Here is an 11,190-nt window from a genome sequence, read left to right as displayed (position 1 = left end):
AGCGCGTCTTTTAAACAATTAAGTAACAAAACAATGAACACCGTCTCCATACAGTTGAAAGTAGACTAATACCTCGGCTAAAGCCACCAAAAGACGGTGACAAAGTATTTATAGCTAGATAACAGATATTAATCATTCATACCAAGTCACGACGACGCAGTGCTAATTATGTTAATTAGATAAAGATCCAAGCCGGCTACAGAAGTTTTGATACAAGACGTTCAGCATATGAGTGACAACCTGTCCTTGTTCTGATATTTATTATTCATTCCTATTTTGCACAACCAATCACCTTTATTCTAACATGACGTCAGACATTATGAATTTCGCTCAAAGGAGGTGGCAACCGGGTAACTGAATAATCTTGAGGTCCACAACCGCCCTTGTAGTCAGATGTCTATGACACATTCAACACCAGCAGCATGTGAAGAACTCCAGACCTGACATACGCCGCAGCAAGGTTTGTCGGGCAAGGCACTACAAATGTATGAACCCATTCAGACAAGAATTTGCGGTGGTGCCTCTAACCGAAGACCTATAAAAAGAGTTTGGTTTGCTGAACAGTTCTGTGGTTTCCAGACCAGTTTCTACAGAATCAATTACTGCACGAACAAAAATACGCTTAAGTAATGGATAATCGCTTTTCATCTAAATTGTCACCTGCTATGGATTACGGAGCCGGTGCTTTTCTTCTAGTTATAGGTAAGCGTGTGTTTTTAAAATTACTTTAACTTTTTTCTCAGTTTATCATATGTCAGTCTGTTGTTGATTCATTATGTAATGATGTCAACAACGCGTTCGACAGTACAGCAATATACCTTCTAACACGATTTATGTATATATAATAAATAATTGCTTTTTGAACTGGTGAACACACCGAACCTCTTTTTGATTGGAGCAGCTAGGTACGAGGGAAAATCAAGTGGGAAAATTGAATGTAATTAATGAGTTGAATAATTCTTAGCAACAATGTGACAGCACGCATTTAAACTTATTGATGAAATAGTCTAATTAGTGAGAAATAACCAATGAATATTGCTCGGCATGTCTTACGAAACGCATTTAACACGCACGTCGCAGGAGTAATCATTAGGAATTACATCAAAACAAGAAATTAAGAGTATAAAGAATATCTTATATCTGCAGCATATTGTATTTTCGTATAGGCACATATATAACTCTTATATTTAATGCTGTATTTATACACACTCATATACATATACATATACAGCTAGCCTGCTTTATATTTCAGACTAAAGTCGACATGTTTTACGAAATTTTATATTGTATGTTTGTTGGGACCTTTTAAATGCAACGTTGCAAGGTCGTCCAAGTTTTCAAGTTACAGCTCCCTAACTGGCATCGTCTTTACTATTGAATCCATCATCGCATATACTGTCAATTTCGCTTCTTATACAGTCGCGTATCAGGCTTGTTTATGTATTACGTCATTTGCAGCACAGTGGTCGCAATCTTTCTTCACACCATTGTAAACCCAGGCAGTCCGATTGGCGTTAGAATAAAGACAGTCCTGCCTGTGTGGGAGGCACGACCATCAAAATAAATCATACTAAATGGTAATTATAAAACTCTTTAATCATCTCAAAAGACAAAAATTAACTGTGACTATAGCAATGTGACTACCCTTTTAAATAACTGAAACACACACCCAGGTCTGTGAGTTTTTCTTGCAATGTCACAGACAAACTCAAGATCTAAAAGTGACCAAACGCCACTATGATTTAACCCTATGATGTGGTCAAAAATGAATTTATCGTAACTTTATTTCTCAAATTAATATTACCACAAATACCTTGTTTTGCCAGGCTTTGTACTGCGGTGCAGAAGTGGAGTGTTCAGTTATTCCTTGCATGAGTGCTTAATCCTGTGTATATGTTTGACTGCACATGCGTGCACACGGGTGTCTTTGTGTGTGCACGCGGGCACACATGTTTGTTTGTGAGAGACAGAGGTACTGTAATCACATTGTCTGTTAAATATATGCTGGATTAAATGATCCTCAACTGAGGCATTTTTGTATGTGGGAGCTCAGATCAACAGAATGATTAGCTTTCTGAGTGTGCTGCGGATGACCATGTGTTCTCTTTGGCTGTAATGATTGAATGTATTGTGCATTATACATGTATAAGTGCTTTGTGATTGTGAAAACAAGCATTTGCTTATGTCATGAGAGGAGCAGGGCCCTTGAGTTATTAAATAAAATTAAAACTAACTTGTCCCAAATAAGGTCACTCAATAGAATGTTACGTGATGTCACATTATACAATACATACATATGATTTAATGCAAAAAAACACAGTATGTATCTATGGTGAACGGAATATTATTTTTGGGTTGTCATATGATTACGCATCATATGATACTCATAAAAGTGCAATACTACAGTCTTAGTATTCATGGTATAGTAACTTTCCCTTCATTTTGTGAAGAAAAGTATCATATTTAACTCTAGGGCTAATGCTGAATCAACCCTCAAGTGCCAGTGTCACCAGTAAGCAGAGAAAATATGATTTCTAATCTCTAGAGTTCCTGTGTCAATTTTGTCATTTATTTACTAGAGCCAAAGTTATCAATGCAGGAAAAATGAAGGAGAGCACTGAAAAGGTCACTTTCACTCTGGAACCCCCCTCCCAGCTCTTTCCCCTATGACCTTTGTTTACAAAAGGAGACTTCTGGAGGGCAATATGACATTTTGCTCTCAGGAGTTGGGTCAGGAGATTTTAATCATAGTAACTTAATTTGCATCAATTTGGCTTAAGTGGTATATAAAATAATATTATTTGCACTTTGTCCGAGTAGACCCATTTTGCTGATGTGATATTGTCAACATGAATGTAACCAGGGAATATTTGTTTACATTTGATCTATTGAAGAGATTGCACCCAAGGACCACTGACAAAAAACACTCAGGTTTTCTAGTTTGTCTAGTTTCTAGTCTGATTAAACTCACTGGTACGACTGAGACATGGGCTGGAATTGAAAACAAAGCCTTCACCCACAGCAAAAACTGAATGGTCAAGAAGCCGAGAGACCTGAATAAAATCTCTGAGGGAATAACAGGCCTCATATCAGCTCCCAGGGCCAACGATGCTGGAAACTGGAACTTTGACACATTGTCATAGAAGCTAATTACTGCTTGGGGACAGTCCCAGTATAAACAAAGGAGATTTGTTTTGGGGTAAAACAGAAAGGAGAGCATTACTGATGTTGGGACAAAAGATATTGAGGAGTGACGGACCCAATAATGACTGCAGGACTTCAGACAGAGACACAGACCGGCCAAATGTCTTGTATGCTAATTGCTCATGATATGCTCATGATATGCTTTAGTTTGCCACGAGATGGTTAGAATGTATGTGATTGTCCTTCTTTGTGAGTTTGCTTGTGAACGGGATAACTGAAAAACTTGCATGGTTTTGGACGAAACTTGGTGAAATCGTTGTCTTCACGACAAGGAAGAAGTGAATTGATTTTAGGGTTGCTAAAACAGTTCTTGAAGGAGTTGTCTCACTGGTTGTTAGATCCTGACCCACTATAGGTTTCCTGAACATATGAACACCTTGAACCATCATATATGATATATTTTATGAATATAACCATTTCTTGGCCTCACAGACCACAGGCTGTGATAAATCATAAGAATTATCCTAATACCAATCATTAAGGTTTCTGTCATCTCTTCCTATTGTAATTATTACTTGTACTAACAGCACTTTGTACTAACAGCAATTTGAATACATCAAGCTGGTACCGCAAGTGTTACTATTTCTAGAATTTCACTGAATCTTTCCTGCATTGTATTCTTGGATGTAACACAAAGATTTAAAGACCAAAATCTCTACAGATGGAAGGTGAAATACTTAGGGCCATGTTACAGGAAAGAACTGAGGAAAGATTGAATAGATTTACTTTGGAACAGAGCTTGTTCTGTCTGTATGAGACAATGTTATCCACATTGTCTAGTGTAACTTGGCTTCATACTGTGAATGGTGTGACAGCATCATGCTATGAAAGCTCCTTATAAAAACAACATGCTCAATCACCCAACTCCACAGTGAGGATGAAATTCACATATACTGGTTAGGCAGGGGTTAAATGAGCATAGATGACAGGGTTTCAGTTTTGGCATCTATCTCCCTGCATACTGGTTGACTCTCCCTAATTGTAGGCAAGGTTGCACTTTATTTTTTACACAAAGCAGATGTCTATTTCTAATGTTGATAACATTGTATTACTTACATGTATAACTGGTGCTGAGAGCATGAAATATCATTGTAAAAAAGAATGTGAAAAGATAGAATCTGGCCATATTGTATGAAGGTCACTCATACAAAATCCATTTTGCCTCTATGGTCACCTTCAGATCACAAAGTTGGTCAAAGCACAAGACACCCTTGGGAGCACTCCATTATGTGTCATGACAGAGTTTGCCGTCATGTGAGATTCTGACACACAGTGATAGGAATAAAGGCGGACACAGAGGCCGTGTTGGTGCATTCTTGCCCTGGCCTGTAACTCAGTCAGGCTTGGTCAGATCTGGTTATTTACTCCGACCACTGGTGAGAAGATTTTGCTGGCTCCGGGGCCAAGCATTTATTGGAAAGAGTATAAGATGTACTTTAGAAAACAGTGATGTCACTGAAAGTTATTTAATGGGATTACTGAACAGCATTTAATCCTGAGAACTGAAGAAGTTTATGAAAAAACAATAAATTACATAACAACCCTGTTGTTATGTAACCAAGGGAATTAGCTTCTCATTAGTAGACCAATTTCCCATGCAATCTGTAGAATTTTATGGACAACCTCAGTTAACAAATTACTATTGTTATTACTATTATTGATAATATGTGCCCTCGATCAAGGAAAAGTATAACATATAAACATTATCTAATTACATGAATCCAAATATTGACAAATAAGCATAAATACTAAGCATTTAACTAAACATGTTACTCAAACAGTGAAAGTGCTTATGTAGAAATATTGTACATAATCCAATGGCAACTATTATACTGTTTTCCTGGCAACAGGTCTTTACATGATTCAACCTTTTTCTCGTTTATTGTTTATCACCAAACTGTAAGCATGACTGCGTTTTTACAACTGCAAAACAACAATGTGTTTAAACAACACTTTCGCTCACTAGCACATGCCACTTAACCTGGAAAGCTAGGTAGTGATACGATTAAAGACACGTATGTATTTGCAAACATCCACGGAGCAAATACGCGGTTTATTTTCGGTCAATGGCTGTGTTGCTGCAGGCAGTCGGGAGCTTGTGCAGTGGGTTGCAAGCGTTCATATTGTCATTCCCTCCTTAGTTCACGCAAGATAGGTTTGCTTGCAGTGGGGCTGCTTGTCCAGGAACACCAGTTAAGAGCAGGCGCTGCGCAGATGAACTACTGTGTACTTTGTAAAGATGCGCTGATAGTGGACGCACGATGACATTACTGTATTTATACAGTATGAATATAAGCGGATCCGCGATGCGCCTGCTCAACACCTGCATGGCAAACCGCCGTTTCCTAAAAGTTACAGACCTATCATACGTAGCAGTACAGGGAATCTCGGGTGCTGTATAGTTTTACAGTTAAATAAACATGTCAAATGACACAACAGACACAAAATATTTGTATCACAGACAAAGCATCAGGTGAAGGTCGTGTAGATCGAACCGGTGTCACTTTTGTGTAATAAACAATGATGCTTTTCAAGTTCAGTGTGTGGGGGTCGTTCTTATTAATCTTATTAAACGAAGATCTTTACCTCAGACTGTCTGCCATGTCGATTGTTTGTGTACGTCGAGGTATGTGGCCGGTTTCACAACGCAGGATTACTGAGTTTGCGGGCTACCTTTAGCAAGATGTTTCCAAAAGTCAGGCTTAGCCCGTTTCACGACGGAAGCTCAAATTGTATTGGCTAAATTACCGTGGCAACATAACGCTTAGCCCAAAATTAGAGTGAAATGACGGGAACACCGAAAATAGGCATGTCTTATCAATCAATCCCCATGACAAGCCTTTGATCCACGGTGTCACCATTCTGAAGGAATCGATTTAAATTGGTGTGCAAATGGAAGGGAATTTGAGAAAATTTATTTGACAGGATCCAATACGTTACTCAGATGATTAGTTTTTACGAGCGATATTGATTCTCAGATAAGGTAGACTATATTATACCAATTTACTAAATCCATACAATGGCAGCGTCACTCGTTGCAGGTCAGCAGCTCCGTTACTGGCAGTGACTGACTTTTCCGCACGGGGGAGCTTCTTCTCACAGTCGCTTTGGGATGCCGAGCATCGAAGGCGTTGTTGCGTTTCAAATTCCTTTGCACTGCATTCTTCCCTAGAGCGCTCATGCCTCATATCAAGGCTCACCTGTTTTCACTTCCCTTGTGAAACTGCTAGTTTTTCACTATTCACAATGAATCTCAGCCCATGCATGCTGAATTCGTACCTCATCCTAACACCTTATGCTCTGAGGTGTTTCAAGTCCTATGAACAATGCTCATTGTTATTTTAAACACCTTAGGAGTTGCAAGGGAATATCAACCACTTTTGGTATTTTCACTGATTTTTGTTTAGTTTTGTTTCTTGAGTTTCCACAAAAGTAGGGTTAAATATTGGTTGGAGGTTGAAGGCTGAAGACTTCACTTTCATTAAACCAGCTGATAAAATATTTAAGGCAGTCCCTCAAAACAATAATAAAATTTTAAAAAAAAGTAATAATTAGCCAATTGAGCACATCCGTGATTGTCCTGGCATCTTTGTTTCTGCCTCATTACTTTCAGCTGCATTTGTAACTTCTCATCTTACCAGCTAAGTGAGTTGGCTAACGCTATTGTCTGAAAAAATAAATGGTGAATCTCCTTTGAGATTCGGTCAAAAATGGTTGCGTAGTCTTAGGCTGAGCATGAGCCAGGCCTTGTGTGCGTTCCCCCTTAGCTCTTTAAAAAGCAAATGGAAAACGTAGACCACTAGTTCGTCTAAGTTTGACTCGGTCAACCCTTAAAAAACATTGTCTTATCAACCTACCACACTTATGAATGCGCTGTTAATGATGGCTGCCGTTTAACCCTGTTTCTCCCCCGGTCAGCTGTGCTGTCCATGGTGGGGAACGTGCTGGTGCTCGTCACAGCGTTCAAGAGGTTCAACCACATGAAGCCCCCGGAGCTCCTGAGCGTGAACCTGGCCTTCACTGATCTGGGAGCGGCCGTGACCATGTACCCGCTGGCCATCGCCTCGGCCTGGAACCATGGCTGGCTCGGGGGAGAGGCCTCCTGCATTTACTACGGCCTGATGGGCTTCTTCTTCGGGGTCGCCAGCATCTCCACTCTGACCATCATGGCGGTGGTGCGCTTCATCGTGTCCTTAAGCCTGCAGTCTCCCAGTGAGTACACCCATTTCCATGCAACTGCCCTCGTTTGTCTCATTTTTCCTGCATAAGGCTGTGAAAATAACTAATCACTTAATTACATTACATCATTTTCTCTCATATGGATATTTTTTAAAAAGTACACCTGTAATGAGAATATATTCAATACAGATCTCCCGGGAAATGCGCCTGTCATATCTGCCCACACAATTACTTTCAACTAGGCACTTTGAAGAAATGAATCATAAATAATATGCAGAGATTACCATGCTAGACAATGAGACTCACACTTAGATAATGTCAGAAATATTAATCCTTCTTCATATACATAGTACCTAGCTCTCAACTGAGAAAAAAATATTTTCAGACACATTGTGTGTAGAATACTCCTTTATATTTCCTCTATGCTATGAATTCTTTGTGGCTGAAATATGATATTGAAGGTATATTTGTGAAAAAAGATCAGGCCAAGCTGCTCCATTCGCATATTTTAATTATTATATTTAGGGTACCCGTCTTAATTAAACTGTGAATTGTTCAATGAATCGCTCCTGTTCTCAGTGTACCGCTATAACCTTAATCAATCAAACTGAATGCCTGTCTGTGCTTTGTCTGTAGGGCCTCAAAGGAATACAAATCATTTACAAAGGCACTGCCACAAACACACTTCCAACAACCCATATTTCCAAGAAAGAGGCTCCAGCAGTAGATGGTTGATGTAAATCAGTATTCAGTTAACAACATAATGAAACCAACTGAGAGCTTAGCTGCAACAAAAGTATGCAAATACTGTATACTATATTCTGTCAGGACCTGAGATCAGAAACACTGCTTCATCTGAAGTGTCTGTATAAATGCAATTACTGTTACTGGAAATGACAAAAGGCCATGCTACACCACTCCTTGACAAAAAGACAGATATATACTGTGTATATAGCCATGCACTTACAATGTTTTTTGCCTGCTTAGTTAACTAGCTGTTATATCATTTCCATTTGTGCATTTCCGAAAATATACTGTAATTAAATATTCCTGTGTAGCACAGTGTGTTCATCTGTGATCTGTCATCAGCTGAAAGCTGAAAAGGGCCAAAGCAAGCAGAGGATGGGTATAATAAGCAATTATGAGCAGAGCCAGGGGCAGAGAACAGCCCACATGTGGTCTCTCTGAGAACAGGTATTCATATTTACATTAATAGGCTCATGCAGTCTCAAGTTTAAATGTTGTTAGACGAGTTATTTTCTTTTTTTTCTTTTTACAAAGGAATCCACTGAAAAAGAGTTTCAGCAAAGTACCATAAATAAACCAAATGACTCACTTGAAAATCTCAAAGCTCCTACTAGTGGTGACTATTAAACTGAACCCACAGTGCTTTGTCCTTAACTTAAAGTAGGGACATTAAGTATGCATTAGAGGCAATATTTTCCTATTCCAACATGGTGCTTTTTTTAAGCAAATCCACCCGCCACTGAACTTGTATGTAACACTGTCACAAATTGGTGACGGCTCAGACATAAGGGCAAAACTGCACAGCACCTGGATTCGCAGGACCTCCTCGTTTGATTTCCTCCTCCCGTTCTCCTTTCAGAGGAGAAGATCAGCAAGAGGAACATGCAGGTGCTGGTGCTGTGCTCGTGGCTGTATGCCCTGCTGTGGGCGCTGTTCCCCGTGCTGGGCTGGGGGAAGTACGGGCCCGAGCCGTTCGGGACGGCCTGTAGCATAGCCTGGGGCGAGATCACGCAAAGCTCCGTCTTCATCATCAGCATGTTCTCCATGAACCTGGTCATACCGGCCATCATCATCATCGTGTGCTACTTCGGGCTGGCGCTGAAGCTCCGCATCGCCTACAAGTCCCTCAACAACAGTAACCAAATCCCCAACGTAATACGGATGCAGAAGAAATTAGTCACAGTGAGTACCCTTGAGGATCCCTTCCAGACATAAGTTAAACTGAAAAGCGGGCAGATAAATCAGCTATCATATTTCAAAACTAATTGATTGCTTTCAACTGCTTTTTTTTTTAGCAAATGGAGCGTGACCAGTAGTTTTAGTGGAAGAGATACGTCCTATTGGGTATTATTAGTTCACACATTAATGTCATTAAATGAGTGGAGCTACCATGTGTCATCGGTGTCATTGTGTTTTTCTGTGAGAGGAAAGTTTTAATCTCTAATTGACTACACATGGTAGGAACACCCATAATGGGGTTCACAGATGACCTTTTTAAATTTAATTTGACGATGCCAATACATAGCCCATACAAGCCCACCAGTTAACTGTCAGCTTGTGTCCTCAGCAGAGTGGACTCTGTTCTAAACTGACAGGATAAGCAGAACAGCAAATAAATGGGAATGTCCTTCCTCAAGTGAAAATATTTGTATTGTGTTTTGCATATTTATAACTAAATCCGTTTTCCTTTTAATGTCATCCGGGGATACAATCACTGTGCCAAAAGTATAAGCCTTGTCAAAAACATGTCTCTGGTGGCTTTGGCTCTGTAGATGATCGTTTCTTGGTTCCCCACTCTTCACTTTTGGAGTCTTAACATCACTTTCAGCAAAGCACTGATAATTAAAACATTTGAATGAGACTTAATTCAATGGTCCATCATCCACAAGTCTTTTACAGCCTGCTGGGCAAAGATTTCATTCTTCAAAAGGTAATGTAGAGACATGGGCTGGCTGCCTATTACAAGAGTAGGACTGAAAGTAATTTATGTTCCTTAAACTAAATTTTGTAGACAAAAATACTTGGATGTAAAACAGACTTTTTTCATTAAAAGGGAATTACAGATATGTTCTTTGCAACTAGGTCCTAATTGTGCTTAAACTATTCTAGAGCTTGATAAGTAACTCTTAATTGCCCCATATTTTTGATAATCATTATTTCAAATCATATAATCAAAAATTTTTTTTGATTATTTTTGATAATAATAATTTCTTGCCATTTATCTGTTGGCAATTGACTTGACAGCTGATTGGGACTCACTGGCATTGTCTTGACCTAATGCCTAAAGCTCCCGACTGCCTGCATCTAGGGTTAAAAAAAAAAATGCTTTTCTTATTACTTTTTCAGATCGCGGTTCTCATTAGCGTCGGCTTCATCGGCAGCTGGACGCCGTACGCCATCGTTAGCCTCTGGTCCATTTTTCACACCAGCGAGTCCATTTCCCCAGAAGTGAGCATTCTCCCCTGTTTCTTCGCCAAGACGTCAACGGTCTACAACCCGCTGATCTACTACCTGTTCAGCAAGAACTTCAAGAGGGAAGTGAGAGAACTGAGGTGGCTCTGCGGGAGATCTAATGTGCCTGGCGAGACAAAGCAAGACAATATCACGGACAACCACATCTACGCCATGTGCCACAGGAGCAGGGTAAAAACGGTAGCTGGGGACCAATCCGAGAGGAAGACGACAGAAATGGAGACCAAGCCGAACTTAATGGAATGCCAGTGACCCTGCGCTACATTTCGAAGATGTTCCCAAGTGGATCTACAAAGACTACAGTGAATTTAGAGTTCTGACAGCCTGTTTGGTGCGTTTGATATAAGACGGAGTTGACATTATTTGTAGTCCATTATTTGTAGTTTGAGCTGCAAGAAATCTGAAATTACTGAAAGTGAGAAGCTAATACACACGTTGTGGACTTGTACAGTCATTATATAGGGCACAGCAAGCTAATTCACAATATGGCAAATTAATTTATCCATTGAAAGTTGCATGGGAAAAGGCAAAGGAAAAAATTGCAGCTAAAGGTGGTTTGAAACCAAAGAGATCATTAGCTAGCACGCA

General features: G+C 39.8%; 1 protein-coding gene across 1 annotated transcript; it reads left to right on the top strand.

Annotated features, from left to right (window-relative positions):
- The first annotated feature begins 629 nt into the window (after window positions 1-629).
- On the top strand, window positions 630-10,854 carry opn8b (opsin 8, group member b). The gene is made up of 4 exons (XM_036550218.1): window positions 630-702; window positions 7,123-7,416; window positions 8,990-9,312; window positions 10,477-10,854. The coding sequence occupies exons 1-4, from the start codon at window positions 630-632 to the stop codon at window positions 10,852-10,854; spliced, it is 1,068 nt and encodes a 355-aa protein (XP_036406111.1).
- Window positions 10,855-11,190: the final 336 nt, after the last annotated feature.

Source organism: Megalops cyprinoides, chromosome 17, assembly GCF_013368585.1.
Source record: "Megalops cyprinoides isolate fMegCyp1 chromosome 17, fMegCyp1.pri, whole genome shotgun sequence".
NCBI lineage: Eukaryota > Metazoa > Chordata > Actinopteri > Elopiformes > Megalopidae > Megalops > Megalops cyprinoides.
The sequence above is the reverse complement of the archived record's forward strand: the minus strand, read 5'-3'. Positions and strand labels throughout refer to the sequence as shown.